General features: G+C 36.2%; 6 protein-coding genes and 2 long non-coding RNA genes across 8 annotated transcripts; 6 read left to right on the forward strand and 2 right to left on the reverse strand.

Annotated features, from left to right (window-relative positions):
- Window positions 1-518: 518 nt before the first annotated feature.
- LOC122408164 (uncharacterized) lies at window positions 519-1,183 on the reverse strand. The gene is made up of 2 exons (XR_006260379.1): window positions 1,059-1,183; window positions 519-783 (listed from the first exon to the last, which is right to left on the reverse strand). It is a non-coding gene; the product is annotated as an uncharacterized lncRNA (long non-coding RNA).
- A 265-nt stretch (window positions 1,184-1,448) lies between these two features.
- On the forward strand, window positions 1,449-3,480 carry LOC122408151 (uncharacterized). Its single transcript, XM_043414785.1, has 2 exons — window positions 1,449-1,812; window positions 1,901-3,480. The coding sequence occupies exon 2, from the start codon at window positions 1,996-1,998 to the stop codon at window positions 3,232-3,234; it is 1,239 nt and encodes a 412-aa protein (XP_043270720.1). The 5' UTR covers window positions 1,449-1,812; window positions 1,901-1,995; the 3' UTR covers window positions 3,235-3,480.
- A 717-nt stretch (window positions 3,481-4,197) lies between these two features.
- On the forward strand, window positions 4,198-10,023 carry LOC122407976 (uncharacterized). The gene is made up of 4 exons (XM_043414464.1): window positions 4,198-4,688; window positions 4,889-5,140; window positions 5,263-6,619; window positions 8,454-10,023. The coding sequence occupies exons 3-4, from the start codon at window positions 5,375-5,377 to the stop codon at window positions 9,486-9,488; spliced, it is 2,280 nt and encodes a 759-aa protein (XP_043270399.1). The 5' UTR covers window positions 4,198-4,688; window positions 4,889-5,140; window positions 5,263-5,374; the 3' UTR covers window positions 9,489-10,023.
- LOC122407836 (uncharacterized) lies at window positions 6,673-7,320 on the reverse strand. The gene is made up of 2 exons (XR_006260295.1): window positions 7,057-7,320; window positions 6,673-6,892 (listed from the first exon to the last, which is right to left on the reverse strand). It is a non-coding gene; the product is annotated as an uncharacterized lncRNA (long non-coding RNA).
- A 1,639-nt stretch (window positions 10,024-11,662) lies between the features above and the next one.
- On the forward strand, window positions 11,663-13,737 carry LOC122407490 (uncharacterized). The gene is made up of 5 exons (XM_043413743.1): window positions 11,663-11,741; window positions 12,567-12,643; window positions 12,711-12,782; window positions 13,287-13,394; window positions 13,493-13,737. Exons 2-5 carry the CDS (start codon window positions 12,575-12,577, stop codon window positions 13,565-13,567), a joined length of 324 nt encoding a protein of 107 aa, XP_043269678.1. The 5' UTR covers window positions 11,663-11,741; window positions 12,567-12,574; the 3' UTR covers window positions 13,568-13,737.
- A 2,123-nt stretch (window positions 13,738-15,860) lies between these two features.
- LOC122407886 (uncharacterized) lies at window positions 15,861-17,871 on the forward strand. Its single transcript, XM_043414357.1, has 2 exons — window positions 15,861-15,991; window positions 16,093-17,871. Exons 1-2 carry the CDS (start codon window positions 15,953-15,955, stop codon window positions 17,374-17,376), a joined length of 1,323 nt encoding a protein of 440 aa, XP_043270292.1. The 5' UTR covers window positions 15,861-15,952; the 3' UTR covers window positions 17,377-17,871.
- A 59-nt stretch (window positions 17,872-17,930) lies between these two features.
- LOC122407887 (uncharacterized) lies at window positions 17,931-20,673 on the forward strand. Its single transcript, XM_043414358.1, has 2 exons — window positions 17,931-18,634; window positions 18,709-20,673. Exon 2 carries the CDS (start codon window positions 18,801-18,803, stop codon window positions 20,055-20,057), a length of 1,257 nt encoding a protein of 418 aa, XP_043270293.1. The 5' UTR covers window positions 17,931-18,634; window positions 18,709-18,800; the 3' UTR covers window positions 20,058-20,673.
- Window positions 20,674-20,824: 151 nt separating this feature from the next.
- LOC122407888 (uncharacterized) lies at window positions 20,825-22,579 on the forward strand. The gene has a single exon (XM_043414359.1). It carries the CDS (start codon window positions 21,137-21,139, stop codon window positions 22,370-22,372), a length of 1,236 nt encoding a protein of 411 aa, XP_043270294.1. The 5' UTR covers window positions 20,825-21,136; the 3' UTR covers window positions 22,373-22,579.
- The last annotated feature ends 161 nt before the right edge of the window (window positions 22,580-22,740 follow it).

Raw genomic sequence — 22,740 nt, forward strand, 5'->3', positions numbered from 1 at the left:
TATTTTGCTTGGAAAATCAACGTGGCGGAGTTAAAACATAGAATGATAATTATCCAGCCTGGGCCCAGGCATTGAATATTTGGCTCATCATAATCGTAAGTTTTGCAATGTTTTTATTGATACAAATATATTGCAGAATTGTTGATTGTTCTGTTTCACAACTTTTTAGGGTTTTTGGAATATTTGTTTTGTGTTAATATCAAACAAGCCCAATGCCTGCCACGCGTAGTAACAACACATATTCCTCTACTTGTGCCATTATTGTGCTATAAGCAACAATGCCAGATCTGGCAAAAGGTAAATATTTCATTTTGCTGATAAATTTGTGTTTCGTTTTGTCTCAGGATAGTCCCTTTACCCTTTAAAATATTGTGTGGTTATCCATCTGAATGAATTCAAAGAAAGTCAACAAATTCTTCGAATCGTTGATCTATAATAACATATTGTAAAAATGTAGACTATCTTTTATGTCAGTGTGGCTTTCTCAGAAAATAGTAAAAATTAATTTTCTTAAAATATGAAATTGTTGAACTCTCAATTGGTTTTTATTATACATACAGATATAGCCATATAAATGAATAAATCCATGAAAAAAAGTTGATATCTGCTTGTCATAATTTTACAGGTTGATAATACAACTACTGTTGACACCTAAATCCGCTATAGCTGCCTAGCAACACTTTTGCAACGCTACTTCGGTACACAGGATTGTTCCTTCGATGGCAGCAGATTTTGGATTGCATCCCACAGAGGCTCATCCGCTGTGCGTAGCATGGCTATGCTCTCAAACCAAAAAAACAAAAGACTATCTTATACGGCTTGTTTGAAACTTGTATAGATAAATAACTTACAATTGTTTTTGTAACATCATGCGAGAAATTCGCATATAAATGTAACGAAAGTTTTTCATTATTTAAAAACATTAAAGGAATTTTTGTGCGATGGAAATTAGACGATCATTTTTGGATTCAAACTTCCAAAGTATTTCGAGAGAATTCTACTAATTTTAAGAGGAAACATTAATAAAAGATGGTTCTTTATTGTTTAAAGGGTCCCACCTCTTGTAAAGTATACACCGACTAAAGGCGCGTTCAGGTAGTCGCTTTTGCGCTAGAAACGTCAACACTGCCTCACTGCCATTTAATAGTATTACTATATTTCGTATTTTAGCGTAAATAGCGCCTCCAGAAATACGCCTAATATTGTAACCAACGGCGGACGCCTCGCGTCCGCGATATCTCAGATTGGCCATCTTCGATTTAAATCACGCGGATAATTGTCAAACAATGCATGCAGGAACGCGTATCCGGTTCTGGTACCTTCATTGATGCAAAACGTGTGTGAAATGTACGTTATAATAATTTTCACAAGTGACCCAAAGCTGTCACGGCGTAAACGAATCGTTTTCTATACTTTTTTCATTATTTTTCGTGCGGGTGGCGAGTGAAATCGGATCGGTCTGTATAGACGTCGCTACTATCGTTTTTCGTCGCGTATCAACTGTTATTCCATGCGCGTTCTCATTAGTCACGAGTTCCACTGTGTTTCAGTTTGAAATGATAACGGTCGTGAAGACTTAACAAAGAACGAGAGCCAAAAAAAACAAGAAACGTCCGAATCACCGGGCGGTTGGCGAACAATGTACTGCTACTAGTGTATTCATATCTTCAAAAAACAAGATTGTCAATAAAAAAATTAACGAAAAAAAGTTGAAAATTCTACGCGAATTTTTTTTCTCGAAGATCTGAAATTGGCGTACAACTGCATCGAAAAAGAGATTTCAAGTATCAGGAGCGGACATCAAAATATCTAGTAAGCCGATTGCTTATAAATGTGACGAATTGAATCGATTGAAAAATATTAGCAACATAATTTTATATTGTTACTGCATGCTTTTCAGTTTGAATAACATTCACTTGAAGATTAGGTCGAAACAAAGCGTGAGGACTGTTTGGGTTCGATCGAACATCATTGATCTATCAATCTTTCGGAAAAATGTGGAACCACAATTCATCACTAAATAATAAAGAGTTTTTTGCAAACGCGTGTCACGTTTGTCAAGTTTATGGTAAAGACAAAGTAAAACGGTGTGCTAACTGTAAATTGATAGCTTACTGCAGTCAAGAACATCAGAAGAAGCATTGGCCACAACACAAAGAGCTATGTCGAGGTCTGAGGTTTTGGGGAAAAATTGAAAATATTTATCGATTTTTTGGATTTTGCGAAAATACAGACGAGTCATGGCGAGATGCAAGAATGAATTCGATTTATTGTATTAAAAATTTGTTGGGTCGTGAACTTACCGTTTCTGAGAGAAGAATGTTGGCATTTCCGAGGTGCTGCGAAATTTGTCATGAAACAGATTCCCTGAAGTTACAAGATTGTGGAGAGTGTCCGAGTGCTAGCTTTTGCTTAAACCATCCAAAAGATAATGAACATTCTGTCAAATGTAAAGCTTCCACTCTTAATTTTCAGGCTAATAATATCCCTTTCACTCCAGTGACCGATTATATGAAATTACCTTCAATGAACTATGGTAAGAGTATTCCCAAAAATATGGATGAAGTCACTAACTTCTTTGAATCATTCTGCCCTGCAGACAAAACTGTTCTACCAAAAGAATTGTGGAAAGCTGTGCTGGCTTCTCACTTATCAAGGGTTTACACATTTCTGTACTCGATAGAAAAAATATTGTGGCCAAAATCATCTAAACTGACGATTCATGTAATTGGAGCAAACATAGCAGAAGCGACGTCCCTAAGCCAATGGCAATATCTACTTCATCACGACGAATCTCTTGAAGAGATTGAAATAGTCTTTGTTGGTCCAGAACTTTTATATATTCCTGTGAACGTTAAATTACCCAAAATGAAGATGAAAACGATTGGGATAATGTACGAGCATTTTGTGGCTACTTCACTCTTCACAATACCTGATTTTGTTATTGGATTTAATTTGAAAATCGACGAAAGTTTTCACTTCGGAATTGACACCTGGTCTCAGAGTATCAAAACTTTGGCCAGAATCGGTTGTCCCTTTTTTCTGACTTCAACACGGTTTGCTGAAGGATTGAAAAAGGATAGAGAGAGAATCAATTCCATTCTTGGTAAGAAATGCAAACCGTTTTGGGCTGGAGAAAATCCATTTCCAGGTCGAGTACCTTGTAGAGAATTTCCATACGATGATTTCAGTTATGATAATCGGTACTTGGCCGTTTACAAAAGATTGGGTTGAATGCATTGAACTAAAGTTCAGTGGTTAATTTTTTTCGAAAAATCCAAAGTACAAAGTACAAAGTTTTCGATATTTCATTTTAATTGAGGTTTTGCATTTAAAGAGGAGCAATCATTTTTTTTGTGTCGATTTAAACTTAGTACTCATATTTTTATTTCTTTGTGCCATTTAGTAATTAGTTTCATTTCGAGGCTGTTATTTTAAGTTTTAATATTAAGTTTTTTTCTAATGTTCCATAAACCATGTATGCCCGTACATGTAGTTGTGAAAAAAAAAATGTAAAACATACTTCGATTACATTTGTTGAAAATAATGTTTAACTCGAAAATAAAAAAAATTATAATAGCTAATGAAAATTGCAATACCCCATTTACCCATAGGAGTTCAATGTTGATATAACGACAACTTTAATTCTCAAAAGTACCTGGAACATGCCACCAAAGTCAAATCCGCTTTAGAAAATATTGTCAAGCATTACAAACGAATTTTTCAGGACTGTGCGGATTTCCAGTGACTGAATTTTTAATTGCACAAGAACATTTCTGATTATATAGCTCGGACAATAGTGAAGAAATGAGGCTTAGTGGTTGAGTAAAAGATGAAGAATAATCAATTTACATAGTAGGAATAATATATATTGAGTACTCTTTATTTTAGTTAAAATCACGAGACAATCTTTTTTACATTTCAAATTTGCTAGCAAGTATTTGAGGGGGAAAATTAGTTTCACAGGAACATGGAATATTTTGGTTACTCGGAATGTGGAATGAGTTTGTTTTTTCACGAATGGCGCTACTGTTGCTAACGGTGCGCACACACGGACTTTTCAAAAAATATCACTCAACGATTGAAACATGACATCACCAAGAGATTTATCAGTTACCACATTAGTGGAAACCGCACATGGTTTTTCCGCGGGCAATTCTGTGTCGGTGTAATAACTTTTTCAGAAATTGCAGTTAACGTTTTCCGTCCCAAGACGTTACTCCTTCCCTTTGTCATACTAATTTAAAGATTTTTTTATAATGAAAAATACCAATCATTATTTGGAAATAAAGTTTTTCGTACATAAAAATGTTCCGAAGAGAGTTAGTTGAGAATCTACTTGCCGTTTTGGAGGACCCTCATTTCTGTATTGTAGGGTAGGAGCGCTAAATGGGCGGTCCCAGCGACTGTCTCTCTCGACCAACTTGATGTGCGTCTAGTATGCCCACATTTCATATATCAGTGAAAATATACCTGGATGGAACTGAACGTGAACTTCTTGAGGACAGCCAATAAAAGAAACGAAGGGGCAGATATGAATAGAGTAGAAAAGGAAGGGAGACGAAAGCAGTGTACGAATCCGAGTACGAAAACATGCAAGATTGAAAAGAGAAAGGCCATTATATTTGAGGGTTACGTACTGCAAGTGCACGGCCCCGATCCCCAGAACATTTTCGGCACTCGCACTGGTGAGTTGAGAAGTGAACGATTTTTGGAGACGGTTATTTCATCTTTCCCGATACTGTACAGTATTGTATTTCGTTTTTGTATAAAAGTCATTCCATTGAGTTATAATATCACTGATGCGCATGGGTTATTTCAATTTTGGATTTACTTGAAATCGCCTTTAAATTTACTCATCTCAGTTCATATCGTTTGTGAATTTTAGTTCGTTACGATTCGATCGGATCTTCTCGGGAACGAGGACAACGACGCAGGGACCACTGGAGGGAACTCATTCTGTACCCAACTTCGTGTATTCAATACGGTCGTTCAACAAAAGAAAATAACATAAACGTGGAAAATTCTAGAACAGTTTTTCTCTAGACGGGATTTTCTAGTGCTCTTGCCAAAAGATAAGAACTTTGTAACCGGGTCGGACGTGCCATCAACGGCGAGAATAAGCGAGCGTAATAAGGAGGTGAGTTTTTTTCAAGCCGATTTGATAGACAGAAAAAAAATGAAAATTCAATCGTGCTTGAACTCTCTAAGCGAGCTGTCGTGCATACAAATATTCCGATAACATTGCTGAATATTTTTCAGTTTCCTCTACATTTAGTTGGAAAGGAATCGAAAGGAAGATAAGAAGGTTGCTCACCCGAGGGAATACATTTGATGTCCATTGGAGCTTCAATAACAATTGAATTTTACAAAAATGGAACAGAGCGAAGATTCATACTTTTATTCTAACGTGTGTCACGTCTGTCGAGTTTATGGCAAAGATATCAAGTTGAAAAGATGCGCCAACTGCACACAAATAGCTTATTGTAGTCGCGAGCATCAAAAACAGCATTGGCCACAGCACAAAGAGTTCTGTCAAGCTCTTGGCAAGTTGCAGAAACCTCTTGTTGGTTTCCCCCAAATTAACTTTCCTGAAGTCAACCGAGTATTTTGGATAACGCAAAGATTTTATTTGTCACAATTGATAAAAGCAAGTTTACGTCGAGAGCTCTCGCCTGCTGAAACTGATATTTTGATGTTTCCAAGATGTTGCAAAATATGTCATGAAATGGATTTCTCGAAGTTACGCGACTGTTCGGAATGTCCTGATACTACTTTTTGCATCAAACATCCAAAGGATAGTGAACACGCGAGTGACTGTGAAAAATCAAAACTCCGATTTGATTACCGTAATGTGACTCGTGATATGCACCCTGGTTGGGTCAGAACGATTCCACTGAACTACGGTGCGAGTATACCAAAAAATATAAACGAAGCAACGGAATTTATTTTATCGCACTTCACGCAGAACGAGATTGGTAAATTAGGAAGAATTTGGAGCGCTATGACCACTGAATTATTGACCAGAGTTTACACTTTTTTGTTCGCCATCCAAAAGTTGCCTCGACCAAAATCGCGCAGACTAAGAATTCATGTGATCGGTGGAGACAAGTGGGAAGTGAGTGCTGTCATTTGGTGGCAATATCTATTCCATCACGATGAATCTCTCAAGGAGCTTGAGATTGTTATAATCAGTCCGCTACTCCCAGACCGTTCAATAAACGGAGGACTCTGCGACAAATGCAAGAAAAGCAATCGCAAAGTTAACGTTAAGGTGAAAAGAGGCTTGTACGCTGAATTCGCAGCAAGCAGTCATTTCACAAAGCCTGATTTTGTTGTTGCATTCAATTTCGATATCCGCGACTTTGCTGCTTACAACCCAAATACGTGGTCGTCGAGCATCGAAGCGGTGGCTGAAATTGGTTGTCCTTTTCTTATGACTGCACTTGATGCTGAAATATCAAACGAAAACCGAAATAAAATTAATGAGATTCTTGAGAAATATGTCAAAACTTTTTGGGCCGGAGACAATCCATATCCTGGTGGAATACCTCACAGAGGCCATCAACCGCATGATCTCTGTTGTAGTAATCAGTATCTGGTAATCTACGAAACATTGGCATGAATTTTTTTTACTATAATTTTCCGGTAACCCCCAAAATTGATAATGAGTTTCGAGAGACGAAGATTGATCTGATATTTTTTCTTTTCAAATCGAAGTTTCAATTTTCACCTATTTACAATCTTAAGCGTTACAATATACTATATTAGACTTAAAATTAATATACAATAACGAGTGGTTACAGTTATTTCACGCGAATTTTAAAAAGTCCTGCCGTATTTATAGTTGATTGTATTCGGTCGGGGCTATCTCCATAATTTATTTGGCCGTCTGAAAATGAGAATTTCAACCATTATTGCGCGTAAGTGTAGTGTTAGGGCGCGTTCAGGGAGTCGCTATTTGCGCTAAAAATACAAGATATAGTAGTAATATCATTCAATGATAAAACGTTAGCGTTTGTAGTGCAAATAGCGACTCCCCGAACGCGCCCTTACCATGCTGTGGTTTTCCGTGCGCGCCCGTCCCCGTCAACACTTGAAATTAAAAAATAATAATCGCATCTTTTCAGTGCGTTAAACTGCAGAGTTCGAAGAGGTCGCGATCGAAAGAAAAAAATATATATATATGTCAACTTGCAGTATTCTCTCAACAACTGTAATTATTTAATTATTAATTAAATAAATTTCAAAAGTTAACAAAAACAGCTGAAAAATACTTCGCTCCTTTCGTCATACATAAGACTATGTTCTGATATTGACTGTAAGTACTACGAGTACCCGCTTTGGTACAGAGCTTACAGAGAGTCAATATCGGAACACGACTATAAATGTACTTGCCTCTATACTCGGGCCGTGTTCCGATATTGACTGTGAGTTGTGAGTACCGCGAGTACGTAGTACGTGCTTTGGTATAGGGCTTACAGTACTTAGAAGCAGTCAATATCGGAACACGGCCTAGATATATACAAGGTGCGTTATCTCGTGCGTTACGTTTCATTGAGTTCCATCATTTACCGCCCGCGACGTTCGCAGCGCCTGAACACAGGCGGCCCGAGTTTGGGCACTAAGGCGGAGGATTACCAGCGATAAGCGGAAACGTACCCACTCTCAACTGTTTTTAACGGTTTTGCGTGCTTCCTACCTCCATTCCAGAACAAACAACAAAGCCCAACGACGGACCAGTGGATCGATCAATAAAACCAGTAAGTTAATTGCGAGTGGATCTAATATTTAAAAAAATGAGACGTTTGATCGCATTTCACATTTAAATTGTATTTCTCTACGTCTTGCCTAATCTCTACGTTTCTTCGAAGACAAAGTAAAACTAATAACTAAAGAGTTCCAATACGGCTGAATGCAATTTTGTGTTTGTTACAATTTTTTGTATCTACAAAATAAAAAAAAAATCACAGTTTATGGTGAGTTAGTTATTAATTAGCTGTTTTGCCAGCGAGGGGGATTATTGATAGACTTTTTATGCTTTTGACGAGTATCTAAAATATATAGCCATTCTAATTTCACATTATTACATGTTTTCCAGTTCTCGCCTTGACTAACTGAGAAATTGAAAAAGTCACTACAAAAACGGAGAGAAGGCGTGAACTCAGGAGCAACAAAAGTTTGTATTTGAGTTCATATAAATCTTTGGAAATGGGTGAAACATTGTCTAAAACTTTGGAGATGATTGAAAAAGGGAATCAAACTGAAGAAAAATTTTTTTTTCCAAATGCTTGCCATGTTTGTCGAGTTTATGGTAAAGATATCAAATTGAAGAGATGTAATGGCTGTCTCATGATAGCTTATTGCAGTCGAGAACATCAGATAGAACATTGGCCTGAACACAAATACTTCTGTCAAGGAACCAGCAAATTAGTAAATGAGTTCGAAATTAAACTCAAAAAAAAACCATATCCAGGAAGCTTGAAAGAAAAGTGGCCAAAAACAAGGAAAATGATAATCCATCGCTTAGATACTGTTCTAGGCCGTTACCTTTCCTTCACCGAGAAATGATAGCGTATCGAAGATCCTGTGAAATTTGTCATGAGATGGATCCACAAAAATTGTACGATTGCAAGGAGTGTCCAGGTGCCAGTTTTTGCATTGAGCATCCAAAAGACGATGAACATACTGCAAAATGCTCAAAAATAAAACTTTCCTTCGAATATAGCAATGCGGCTTACAATTACAAACACACACTTCCGTTCTGTTCTGGTAACAATGTTCCAAAAAACATTGATCAAGTAATACAGCTTTACTCATTGCATTGCCCTATGGACAAAGGTTTTCCAACATCAGAACTATGGATGGTCTTTCTTTCTGAACAATTAACAAGACCCTACACTTTTTTGTATTGCATGGAAAAACTGTCGCTTCCTAAATCACAAATAATGACAATTCACGTTATTGGTTCGAACTTCAAGGAAATGGAAAACGTGCAATTGTGGCAAAATTTACTCTGGAATGATAAATCTCTTAAGGAGCTCAACATTGTTTTCATCGGCCCAACACTTAAGACCAATTTTTTCGAAATTGTCTGCCCTAACGAAGATACAAAGATACCACGCAAACTGAAAATTTACTGCGAAGGACTCGTATATCACGATTTCGCCATAGACCAATCTTTCACAATACCTGATTACGTGATTGGATTCAACTTGGGATTCTGCGCGTTTCCTCCTGAAGATGACACTTGGGCTCTAACTATCAAATTTTTGACTGATCTGGCTTGTCCTGTTTGTATAACATCATACGCCGCCTTTGAAATGGAATTGGACCAAAACAGAATTGAGTTATTTCTCAATGATGAAGTCAAACCTTTGTGGTATGGAAAGAATCCGTTTTCTGGCTTGGCACCTATCAGAAACTATGAGGTTGATGAGTTCGCTTATAACAATCAGTATTTGACCATTTATGAAAAATTGGCTTAAATATTTATTTTCGAATTCAGATCCGTCCGATATCTTAATTTACAAACGAAGCAGTTTATCAAATAAAGAGAATTCAACAATCGAACATTTGTTCGTTAGTTGGCAAAGAAAGTTTCAATGTTTCAAATAGGCATATTTTATGTTGTAAATGTTCAAGGGAACAATTTTTTCTTTCATCAGTACAAACATTTTTCGCTGATCTTTTTTGTTTTATCAGTGCGAAAGCTTCGTCCACTGAGATCGGTTTGTATACCCTAAACAGTCAAACTCCTGAAGGGTTTGATAAGAATTGAATAAGAATAATTGAAGCTGCGTATCAATCTACTTCATTACATATTATACTTTATTTTAAGTTTTTCGTAATATTTTCAAACCTTGCATTTGTATCTGTACTCTATTCAATTTGAATGATCTATGGAAAAATATACTGTATGCGTTAATTTGTTTTACGAACGAAACTTGGGGAAATATTTGTTGAAAAAGTTTATTGAAAAATCTTCAGTCAATAATTTTTCACTATGGTTGATGTCATCAATATATTATCTTTCATTGAATTTTAATTCATTTATTGAGTATTTATTTTTATATTCTCCTTTTTTACATAAACCATTGAAACGTTGATTTACATACCATGTCACTTGGATGAACATATTAATTCCTAACTGAATTTGGAATGTTCAGTTTCATAATTGGCACCTGCATTTTGAATAAAAATGCAGAGAATTTCAAGTGAGTATTGAAAAATTCTTCAACTACTATTGCACGTGCTTTTCGGTTCAACGTACTCGTATCTTTCACGAAATACCAAAATCAATGAGGGAGGAAGAAATCTTCAAGGGAAACCCAGTGCGGTCATTTTCAGGGCGAATTTGTCCCAATTCTATGACTTGGAATATCACAATCACATCGTTTTCCAAAGACGAAGGAAATAAAAATGATTTCAACAAAAGTGCTTTTTTTATCAGTCGAGGCCTGGATTCGCAGTGAAAAAAAATTACAGGCCTAACGATTTCGCATCCTTTTTATGAATCCATTGAATTTCCCTGGTGGATCGTGATGTGACTGTAAAAACATCGAATTTGGTTTTGCTCTTGTTTCCTGGTCATCCTAGAGTGACCAAACCTATTTATAGTGAAGATTTGATGAGAGTTTCGTAGGTTATCAGACAAAAAACGGTATTTTCCATCACAGAAAAATGCACGGTTTCTAGTTGCCTAGTGGATATATCTGAAGCGTGTAATTCCAAAATTTACCCGTTCGAGCTACAACAGCTGAACATACAATGAGATAAAATTTATTTTCAAAAGTTTTATCGCATCTCTAATTTCTTTAAACGCTCTTTTCTTATTCCATCTACTTATTTACGCTCCTCAAAATTAGGTTATGCGCTACTTCATGTTAATATTGCCATTATCAGATACCCTCCACGATCGTATATTCTGGATATTAAATTGTAAAAGCTTTCGTATAGCTTTAATGTTCATATCCTCAATGCAGCGGAATATTTAGTTGAAATAATTATATGAAATTATCTATGTTACGCAGTTTTTCTAACAATTAATTTTTTGTTTTGATACTTAATACGCAACAGCTTCGCGTGAGCTGAAAATATCATCTACGCCTGATATTCAAATTGGGGTAAATATGCAAACATTCATTTTCATATTATGAAGATAAAAACGTACGAAAAACATAATACTCTGTACAAATAGCACGTCGCCTCAGGTAACACAATATATTAGACGTTCCACATTCGGAAAATAGAATGATAATTTTTACATCGATTTTTCTTGTTTTCATTGTAACAATAAAAAAAAAAAAAAAAAATCTAATAAAAGTGTAGTCTGGATGAAAATTTTCATACAACATGATTTTGTGAGTGATTTTTAGAAATTCATCTTGTCTACTAATAAACATGGAGTTACATAAAAAATTTTAGTGTCGCAGTAAAATACAAAACCAAACTTCTATTGGTTGTATCTTATGTCTCCACCCTCCTCGCTCTACCAAAAAATATTATTATACATTTGATAATAATAACAGTTGCACGTATTATGAGCGATAAATATTCGTAGAGGAAACTTTTGGATGCGCATTTTTATGTCTTCAATAACTTGGAAACACATGTTGCCCTATCTTTGATATTTCAGGACCTAGTCGGGTGGTGAAATGAGTATATAAAGCGCCCAAACTTCGGCTCAATATCCAATCGTGAACAAACGTCGCAAGGTGAATCTTCAGGCAACTATCACGGTGAGTACTTTTTTAATATATTTTTTTGATAATGTTGTTTTATTATTGTTGGAATATACTTTATAAAATAATATATTATTCGCTTTCTGGCAAAGAAGAAATAGTTTTATAATAAATATCTTTAAGGTAGATCGTATATTTTTCCGGTAGTATCGTATTTTATGGGTGTCTAAATTGGTTCGATTTTTCACTTCCTAATTAAAGATATTATCATTCTAAATTAATTTCAGAATTATTAATTCAAAATAGTAAATAAATTTCTTCAACTTATCTTTTGGTGGATGAAATTACAGGCCATTAATTAATCGGGGATCCATCACATGACTGAACCCCAAATATCATTTGTTCCTGCGCGACTAAAATATACTATAATTTTTTATGTAAAAAATCGCTTTAGAGAGCGCAAAGGGAAATTGATCAAGAAAAAAGTATTAGTAAAAAAATAAAAGGCTATGACAGGAATGGCTCGAGCCAAGAAGAAACAGAATGCTGAAAAAAATTTTTGCCAGACCTCCATTATATACTTCATTGCTATTGTGTTCTTTTTCATAAACTTCGTAATAAGAGTTCATTCGTTATATGGAAAGATAAACGATTTTTTACGCCGTGTATATTTTTCTTCATATATGTATTTGAGCACACGTTATATCATTTCAATACGAATATAAGACGATTATATAATATTTGATATGCGTGTCAGTCGACTATCTATTTAAACTCTGTGTAAATTTCAAGGCTTATTCCTTAAGAAAATCTTTTGATGCATGAAAAATGAGCTTTTTTTAATTTCGAAGAAATTCAATTTTTTTTTCTTTCTCTTTTAAGGAAACACTATGTCGAAATCCGCTTTATTCCTTTTGGCTAGCGCCCTCTTGGTGACTGTCGTCTGTTCTAAGACTCAAGTACGTATAAAGGCTTTTATACCTGTAACACCGTGTTCACCAATAAAAATTTGATCTCTCGTTGCAGTTTGTATCTCTTTCGACAGCTAAGACGCCCATTGAAATATGCAAATCGAGAGGATATGCAACGGCCTGTACGGTAATTCATTCCATTCAATAATCTACACTCCTTAACCTCATTGGCTGAATTTTCAAATATTTTTATATCACGCAACCACATTTTCCCTGCTTATTTTCGAGCGTGTCTACGGGACCTAGAGTAGGCGTTTATTCTTCTAAAACTCCTAGAAGTTAAATGTGCTTTTTCAAGTATTCTCCACTTTTACTTCCTGTTTCAACGATTGCGAAAACGCCTATTTTGGGTGTCGCCTTAGACACTCTCGATGAAGCTCAGAAACGTAAATTCGCGTAAATTTTTTTTTTTACAACATTTTCTAATTTATTCTAGTTTTGAGGCTTTCACGGCCATTATTGTTGAAAACGTTACTGTGTTTAGCTTCGTTTAGACGTTTAGCAAACGTTTAATTTTTTAAATTTATTAATTATTAATAATTATAAATAATATCAACTATTACTAATAATAACAAAATTAATAATGTCAACTAGTCATTAATGATTAATTGGTTAACTTTAATTTTTATAGGCAACTAATAATAATCAATATTGCGAAAATTTAAAATGTCGCTCTGCTACATTGGCCGTTGCCCTTACCAGCCAAGCTCCAAATTACATGTGGTGTGGTTCCTCCAAAGTAAGTGTTTTTTGTTTTTTTTTTTTCCATTTCCTGTATCTTTTCGTTCTTCTAAAGAGTTCACTGTTCGACTAAAACATTAACGTCCGTTATTACAGACTTGTAAGGACGGCAAATGTGTATCTGACACAACTTACCGGAATCCCGAGGGCTTTTCCCTGACAGTGTGTTAATAAATTCAGAACGGAATTCAGCAGCAGTCATCGCCGTATCTGGAATGAATCCGTCCCCATATGCATTGATATAAAAAAGTCGGTACAAGAAATACGTACCAGTCTTTTTTCAACTCTGTCATTTTGTTTGTCAACATAAACAAATATTGTGTGTTATGCATATCAACGAAGACTGGATTATTTAATTCATCGAACCCTTCTAGCAGTAACGAGCCAATATGAATTTTTTAAATCGTTTTAGAGTGACTACACGCAATAAATTTACAGAGAAACCCTAACACTGGGTTACAGACCCCAAGTTTCAGTTGTGGAGACGTTAGGGTGGAAACAAAGAATTTCAAATGAAAATAAGTCAGACGTTGAGACGAAAAAAACCAAGGAAAATCATCTGGTCCATAGTCATGAGAAGACAAGGGATGTACGATGAAGAAAATCATAAGCACAGAGCACGGAAAGTACAATGTAAAGTGAGAGAAGGAAAAAGCTGTAAAAAGGTTCAATATAGGAATCTGTAGGAGGGGGAGGGAGGCTGCGGAATAAACTGCAATAAGGGTACTTGCTACGTACAAGTGACAAAAAAACGAAAAAAAACAAGCTCTTTTAATGCTCTGAATGAAAAGCACGTCCTTCATCTATCAAAACATTACTTGAGTGCTTATTTTATGCAGTAGATTTAGGGAACGTAGGAGTGAAAGGAATTGTTGCACAAAATGTAAAGATTACTTGATTTTTTGGAAAATATTTTACATTCTGGGAAAGCTGGATCTCGATGAAAAATAGTCGAACTATATGATTTTCCAAAAAGTATTTTAAAGCTAAAATACTAGTACGTTTTCGAATTGTTTCTTTCGAAGATCCATTTTGTAGAATATGGCAGCTCTTTCGCTCTGAAGTGTCGAAAATGGAAAGATACATTTTCTCATTGACTTTTAGAGTGAGCACGGGGTCGGAAGTTTATTTTATCAGCAAAATTGACCCAAGCCGATGGTAAACTTTTTTTAATACTTTGTAGGTCATTATCGACCATGTTATACGCAATGGAAGTGAAAAATGTGATTTTTTCTGAGACCATTTGTATTCAATATAGTGAATGAGCATAAGTGGATGCTCAGGGAAGTTCTTCATCAGCTTTCAACTGGTCATTTTGTTGAAAAAAAACTCGATTGCGTCACATTCTTTAGATCGTAAAGCCAATTTTTCGTAAAACTTGGCGCACACTTCGAAAACTGTCAGATCATCTTCGAGTTTATAACGTTGTATTCAGTCCTGCGAGGTAAATTCATGGAGAGCGAAATTTTGGTCTTTTTCGAGGTCCAATTTGAGGAAAAAAGACACACCAACTGGGTCGTTTCAAAATTAATCATGGATCAGGGTATAAAGTACAGGCAGATTTTCTTCTTCCAGCAAATTCGTCGTCTGACAAGACCAGCCCTCAATTCGGTTTTTTTTCAGACTATGCTTTCGCAAGGAATTTCAATGAATCCATAAAAGTGTATTAAACCGTGAAATCCACAAAATTTATTTTATTCTCATACAATAACTTTTGACTCAGCTGAAACTTTTCGCATCTTACTTCAAATTTCACGTGACGATTATGAAACCAATTCAGATAAAAATGAATACGCTCACTCAAGTGGCCTCATATGAATAGAAACTTCAATGGTTTGTATAATTGATTGCTCGACTTAAAAATTTGCGGATAATTTGGATTTTGACAGCTGGAAAACACATGCTGTTCAATAGATTCATTCCCCATCTGCGTTTAACGATCGTCGCAGAGTGAATCCTTTCGCAGCTACTGCCGTAAATATTTTCTTTCGTACTATTCTGCTGACCTGGATTCCGAAATCATTGATCGAATTTCATTTCAATTATTTCTGAATGTTGAAATGAAACCAAAATTGAAAAACCGATGATATTCACCGGATAAGAAAACTCATGAAAATAGCAGGCGAACACTCTTATGCAAGTGAAACTTTCCATTACATGTTACAGTGATGATTTTTTCTTAGTGCTGAATAAACATTTCTTCTCGAATTTCTTTGTAAATAAACTGTATCGGATAATAAAAAAAAAGTTAAGTTGGAATAATCGTAGAGGCCACAAAAAATATGCTATCGTTATGTTTATTTTGTACCCGCATGCCGACACATCCCAGCAGCAGTATTGCGGCTTGCGGCGGAACTATCTGCATCTATCTATATTTTTTTGAGGAAGGAAGTCGTGGAACGAGAGGGAGGAACACGGGAGTGTGTCCGTTTCTATCTGCGTGCTTGTTCTGGCATTCGTAAGACGTCGCTAGAGTAGTTTATTGTGTACATGTAACAAAGCTCGCGCCCAAAAACTCGTAGAACAAAAAGAAGTGTGAAAAGAACAAGTTGAATCATGCACGGTTACGAACATCAGAAAAAGATTTTCAATGATGTAAGTGTCGTTCCTGGTTTTTTATTTTATTTTATTGACAAGATATCTGAATAGATATAGAGTAACAAATTTAAAATTCGGAAAATTGTTTAATTTTACAGAAACTAGGAAACTTGCTGGAAAAAAAGATTTTTACGATGCTGGAATACGAAGCGCCAATGACACATTTTTTTTTCCCGAACGCATGTAACGTGTGTCACGTTTACGGTAAAGATGTCGAATTAAAAAGATGTTCAAGCTGCAAAATGATAACTTATTGCGGTCGTAAACATCAAATAGAACATTGGCCTCTGCACAAAGACATATGTCGGGTACTTAGCGACATTCTAAAAGAAAAAGGCAAACTTTATGAACCGCGTACAAATATGGAAAGGAAAGAAGCATGGCTGGTGGTGAAAACACATTTAAAACGTTTGGTAGAACGAAAACTGGGCCGCACCCTGACGAATCATGAGATGGAAATGATACAAGCTCCAAGATCGTGTGAAATTTGCCATGAAACAGATCCTCAGAAATTGAGCAATTGTAACGATTGTCCATTTGCCAGTTTTTGCAACAAGCATCCACAAGACAGCAAACATTCTGAGAAATGCAAAGCAAATAACATTTTCTTGGAAACACACTTTGTTATGCTACCACCGGGTGAATATTTTGAATCGAACAATTATGGCAAAAGTATTCCCAGAGACATGAAAGAAGCAATTAAACTGTACGAATCAACTTACCGCTTTGACAAACTGTTTGAACCAAAGAGAATCTGGGACATCGTTCTTTCCGATCATATATCGAGAGTCTATACTTTTTTGTACGTAATGGAAAAATTGGCTCTTCCAAAGACTGATAAAATGACTGTGCATATCATCGGTTCAACTTTGATGGAATTAGGCACCGCTTACTACTGGCGACGTGTGCTGCATCACGTCAAACACCTTCGACACTTGAAAATTGTCTTCATAGGCCCAGAAATCGAAGTTGAATATAAGATGCTATTTCCCTGTGACCGCTACACAGTGAACCATCGCCAACTCGAAGTCGAATATGTAGGAAAACTGTATGCAAGTTACGCCGCTGAAAAATCATTCAAGAAGCCCAGTTGCATTATTGGATTCAACCTGGGGATTTATGCAAGTGCTCCAGAGACCGACACTTGGGCTCCGAGTATCAGAGTAATGGCCAAACTCGGTTGTCCATTTGCTTGGACCGCGATACATGAATTAGAATCAAAATGCGATCGAGACAGGGTCAGTACAATTATGGGGAAAAAATTTAAATGTTCGTGGGCTGGTGAAAATCCCTTCGCCAGTTGGAAACTCGTCAGGAATGTAATAATGGGAGATTTTTTTAAATTTAATCAGTATCTCAACATTTATGAAAAAATTGCTTGAACACTCGACTTTGTCGACCTAACTGGAGTGAAAATTCCATTGTTTCAACGTGTTGAATTTCTTATTCTGTAATTCCCTAAATATATTAGTAGTATTAAGCTCAAAAATATCATTATGAATGGTTTGGAATTGGAAAACGAATTCTTTACAGAATTCTTGATAATCTCGTCCTCATGAAAATGCGTGATCAACAAAATTCTAATCATTTATGCTCCATAAAAAAATTTCTTTTACAATTTTTTCTCACGAAGAAAAAAATACATTTTTTGTAACAATTTTAAACAGGAAACTTCTATAATAAGTTGATCGATAAAAACCGTTTAGCGGCTTTGACAGATTTTCAACGCCACATTTTCAGCTGTATTATCCAATTTTTGTCATTTCTGTAAACGAAATATGGAACAAGTGGCGACTCATGAACGATCCTCGTCACAATCGTTACATTCGATAACAGATGTTTATTACCAGAAATAATAACAGTATGTGCAAATATTATTGATTTTCTAACTTCATTTCACGTTTTCCTAATTATTTTGGAATTTTACCAAAATCATTAAAATCCTTTGATCATTGCTATAATTACGATCCAAAAACTGTCTCGAATATTAATGAATTATTTTTAAGTTGAAGATTAACGGACTGTTCGCCCGTCCGAAATTTGTCTTTAAGAGTTTAAGCCGCTTGCTAAGGTAATTTGTTCTCTATCCTCGAATTAGCAAAGTCCATGCTGTACGACATCGCTCGATGAAAGTTCGAATATGGTTCGAAGGAAGTTGTGAGCGTTCTCGCGTTCTCCTCAGTCCCTCCAGTTTGATTGTTTTTTAATCGACACGCTTTTATGGTTCCTGCCTAACGAATCGGAACGTGGGAAAGTTTCTGTTAAGGCTCTGTTCCTGCTTTTCGTCGAAGGTGCTGGCTACTCGTTGTAGCAGTTCAGACTCGTGGCCTAGACACGGAAAACGAAGGAGAAAACTCGAGGAACGCTCACTGGTCGGAGGCATACGGTGATCGATGAGCGCGAGAACAAAAGAACAGATAAAAATTGACGTTTGAGTCGTTCGAAAGTGAACGAACGGTTGAGTTCGTAGTTTCATCTTCGCGTTATTAGTTTAATGAAGAATCATGTCGAAGTGAAGAGCGTTCAGATTATTCTTGGCTTCTAAAGTGTGTCCGCAGAAAATAATCACGACAACGATAAACCGAAGGCGAACTGCACCCGGAGAAACTACACGGATCACGAGTAGCTGTGTAAAAACGAGTGAGTGGTTTAGTACGAATAATAAATTAAAAGAAATCAGCTAATGAATTATCTGTTTTTACTTTTTTTTCCAGATATCGCTGTGTTTACTCGAAGAAAAAGTGAAAAGGACGAGAACACTGCTTTTATTGGATAAAGCCCCAACAGTGATTCGTTTTGATAGAGAATGGAAATGATCGTGACAACAGCGCATAATAAAAGGTTCTATCCGAATGCGTGTCACGTGTGTCAAGCTTTTGGTAAAAATATAAAATTGAAAAGATGCGCGAACTGCAAGATGGTAGCTTACTGTAGTCGGGAGCATCAAACGAAGGATTGGCCACTGCACAGAGAGTTGTGTCGAGCTATTTGTGAATTAGAAAAATGTGGTGTTACTCGTGAACTGCACCGATGTACGGAAGGCACTAAGGAATCTCGGATATCTGCGAGAGTACGGTCAACTTTTTTCATCGAAAAGCTGTTGGGTCGTCGGCTGTTGCCGTATGAAAACGACTTGTTCATAGATCCACGATGTTGCGAGACGTGTGACGAAACGGATTCCTCTAAATTGAATGACTGTACGAGTTGTCCGGATGCTGCTTTTTGCACAAAACATCCAAAAGACAGCAAACATTCCATCAAGTGTGACACAAGCAGACTCAGTTTTCAAGCACTCAATGTGAGTGTGACCCTCAATATCGGAAATGTAATCGTTAAAGAAAATTATGGTGAAAATCCTCCCAAGAATATGGACGAAGCTATAAGTTTTTTTTTACCGCATTGCCACGGTTTGGACACGGTTTTTACGTCAACTAAAATCTGGTCAGTTTTCCTTTCTGAACCGCTGTCAAGGCCCTATACTTTTTTGTACTCGATGGAAAAATTATCCTGGCGAAAGTCAGATAAAATTACGATTCACGTAGTAGGTTCGAGCGAAAGGGAAATGTACAATGTCCATTTGTGGCAATATTTATTCCACCATCGTGTATCTCTCAGAGAGCTCAAAATTGTCTTCGTCGGTCCAAATGTCGTCTCCCTCAATCATGTAAACATTGAACTGTGTGAGGAATGCACGAAAAACAAGCGCAAAATCAACATTCAAAAGGTACAGAAATTGTACGCGGATTTCTCTGGTGAGCGGTTTTTCAGAAAACCTGATTACGTTATTGGATTCAATTTGGGAATCCACGCACATTATTCTGACGGCACTTGGGCTCCGACTATCAAAATTATTGCCAAACTGGCTTGTCCTTTCTCTATGACTTCGTACAACGAAAAAGAATCGAAAGGTGATCGAGAAGCAATCGATTCAATTCTCAAGAAAAATATCGATCCCTTGTGGGCTGGAAAGAATCCGTTTTCTGGCTTGAAACCTTGCAGGACCTTTGATCACACATTTCTTTACGAAAATCAGTATTTGACGATTTATGAAAAACTGGCTTGATTTTTCTTCATTTTTTATGAAAAAATCCTTTAATAACTACAAATGATAATTTCAAAGAACAAATTTGTCAGTACAAAGAAATATGGAAAATCATACCGAGAAAAATTTGTCTCCTTTTTTCGTATATCAAACGCTCAACATTGTGGACCTTTGTACATATGTGCAAGGATTCAAAAATTATTGCTGTTCGTGGAAAAAATTTGCGTGCTTCATAATCCAAGGCTATTGCTATTGTGTAACTCGAATAAATAACCGTGAGTATAGGATTGTTTACGAAATTGATCATATAATTTTCGAAACCAAAAGCTATGACTGAAACTCCTGGAGAAATTAGTATGAAATTAGTATATGAGCAGATTATTTGTTTTCAAAATAAAATTCCATCCCAGCGATATATTTGTGCTCGAATTGAAATAAAAAGGGTCATGCGCATTATTGATCAAGAAGTTAGAACTTGTTGACAATTGCCGAATAATTATCGTTTGGGCGTTTCAATTCGATTATAAGAATCAGTATTTCATTCGAAAATATTTCAATCGAAAATTCCGAAAATCTCAAGTGAACTTCTAACCTGACTCCCATAGTACAGTATCTAATAAAGTGTTGTCAAACACTACATTGGTATAAGAATACACAAAAATTTGATTGGACGTGAGCGGACCGACTGTGGGATTGACCCGTATTGTCCCTATATGACGATTTTTTTGAAGTAACGGTTTTGAGCAAGGGTTCGAAATATGCTAATAACGCCCAACGCGCTCAATATCATTGGTGCCTTCTCGTCCCCACCCTAGTAGCTGAATGCTGCGTAATTCGTCGAACGCGGCTTTGTAAAGCGACACTTGCGCGCGCATCGGCAACTTTGCGCGCCCAAACTACTAGTAAAAGTAAACAAAGAAAAAATCCACATACATACGAAACACTTGACGGTACCCTCTTGAAGGTTGAGTGTGTAGTTTGTGTAATACGACAATATAAGAATACTTATTTTGAGTTGAGTTTCAATAAAAGAATACCTAAATTATCGAAAATAATCGTCAACACGTGTAAACTTATTATCTTATTGAAATAAAAGAAAAATGGAAAGTCAAGTTGATCCAGCAATAAAGGACCATAGTTTTTTCGCGAACGCGTGTCAAATCTGTCGAGCGTATGGTAAAGACGTCAAATTGAAAATATGTGGAAATTGCAAAACGCTGCGTTACTGCAGTAAAGAACATCAAATAGAGCACTGGCCAAAACACAAGGAATTTTGTCGAGCTCTCAGCAAAGCAGTGAAATTCTTCGAACCGATAACTAAAAATTACACATTTGTGAACAGCATGGATTGGAAAAAAGTACGAATTTATATGACTCAGATGATCGAATTCGATTTGGGTCGACCTCTTTCGTATTTCGAATTAGAACTGGTGGTGTTTCCGAGAGCTTGCAAAATTTGTTACGAAAGTGATCCTCGAAAGTTAAGTGATTGTCCTGACTGTCCGGATGCCAGCTTTTGTATCAATCATCCAAGAGATAGCAGCCATCATGCTGAGTGCGAAACATCGAAACTACATTTCGAAACCAAAATTATGTCGGTCGATTTTACTACTTTACCACATCTGATGAAATCACATTATGGTACAAGTCCACCAAAAAACATGGAGGAAGCAGTTGAGCTCTTTGTGTTGAATGAACCTGGAAACAAATCAATAAAAGCTATCTTTGCCATGACTTCAAGTATATTAACAAGGCCATACACCTTTTTGTACTCTTTGGAACAATTATCTTATCCGAAGTTGCCAAAGACGACAATTCATGTGATCGCTCGGAATGCCAAAGACTTGGACTTCCTGGATTTCTGGCACATCTTCTTCCATCATGATTTACCCTTTACGGAGTTCAAAATTGTTGCTGTCGGTCCAGAACTCTCAGCTAATCTGAAACAAGTTGATCTCTGTGTTGAATGCCTCAAAAAAGGTTGCAAAATTAATATTCAATCTGTACGAGCATTGTATTCAGACTTTGTGGAGGACGCATCTTTCACAAGACCTGATTATGTCATTGGATTCAATGTGGCTTTGCTGGATGACGATCCCTTGATGTCTTCGATCAAAGTACTGGCCAGACTGAATTGTCCATTTATTGTGACAACATATATTGCTAAAGAAACGGCGTCCAACGTTATAAGAATCAGTTCTTTTCTTGGGAAAATGGTTGAACCTATTTGGATTGGCAAAAATCCATTTTCCAGCTTGGAACCTCACAAAGAATTTGAAATGGATGGATTTTTTTACCACAATCAGTATTTGGTTATTTATGACACATTGGCTTGAGATTTTATCCATACAGAAAGATTTTTAAGTTGCGTAATTTGATTCTCAGAATAAAATATGTTAAATCCATACGTAAATCTACTGATTTCAAAAAATTCTTGCTACTTTTTAATGGAAATTCAATATGTTTGTAAAATGTATCATTTTTGTCATTTTGAACTTCAATATTTTTTGTACACCACGTAAATTCGACGACGAATGATTAAAGGAAATAAAAGTTCATGTTGCGCCCAAACTATTTTTTGTTTCCAAAAATCTGTGATATAAATCATAATGTAAAAAGCTGCTCGGTCAATTCGATCCAGGTAATCCCTTCCTTATCCTTAGTCATTTTTTTCTTTTAGAGGCTCTATGCTCAACAATTTTAC

The sequence above is a fragment of the Venturia canescens genome, chromosome 3, assembly GCF_019457755.1.
Source record: "Venturia canescens isolate UGA chromosome 3, ASM1945775v1, whole genome shotgun sequence".
NCBI classification, from domain to species: Eukaryota; Metazoa; Arthropoda; class Insecta; order Hymenoptera; family Ichneumonidae; genus Venturia; species Venturia canescens.

Coding starts and splice junctions, on each gene's coding strand:
- LOC122408151 (XM_043414785.1), top strand. CDS start 1,996: ATGTGGAACCACAATTCATCACTAAATAATAAAGAGTTTTTTGCAAAC.
- LOC122407886 (XM_043414357.1), top strand. CDS start 15,953: ATGCACGGTTACGAACATCAGAAAAAGATTTTCAATGAT. Junction 15,992..16,092: donor AGAAAAAGATTTTCAATGAT/GTAAGTGTCGTT, acceptor TTAATTTTACAG/AAACTAGGAAACTTGCTGGA.
- LOC122407490 (XM_043413743.1), top strand. CDS start 12,575: ATGTCGAAATCCGCTTTATTCCTTTTGGCTAGCGCCCTCTTGGTGACT. Junction 12,644..12,710: donor TCGTCTGTTCTAAGACTCAA/GTACGTATAAAG, acceptor CTCTCGTTGCAG/TTTGTATCTCTTTCGACAGC. Junction 13,395..13,492: donor TGTGGTGTGGTTCCTCCAAA/GTAAGTGTTTTT, acceptor CCGTTATTACAG/ACTTGTAAGGACGGCAAATG.
- LOC122407888 (XM_043414359.1), top strand. CDS start 21,137: ATGGAAAGTCAAGTTGATCCAGCAATAAAGGACCATAGTTTTTTCGCG.
- LOC122407887 (XM_043414358.1), top strand. CDS start 18,801: ATGGAAATGATCGTGACAACAGCGCATAATAAAAGGTTCTATCCGAAT.
- LOC122407976 (XM_043414464.1), top strand. CDS start 5,375: ATGGAACAGAGCGAAGATTCATACTTTTATTCTAACGTGTGTCACGTC. Junction 6,620..8,453: donor TGGTAATCTACGAAACATTG/GCATGAATTTTT, acceptor GTTCGAAATTAA/ACTCAAAAAAAAACCATATC.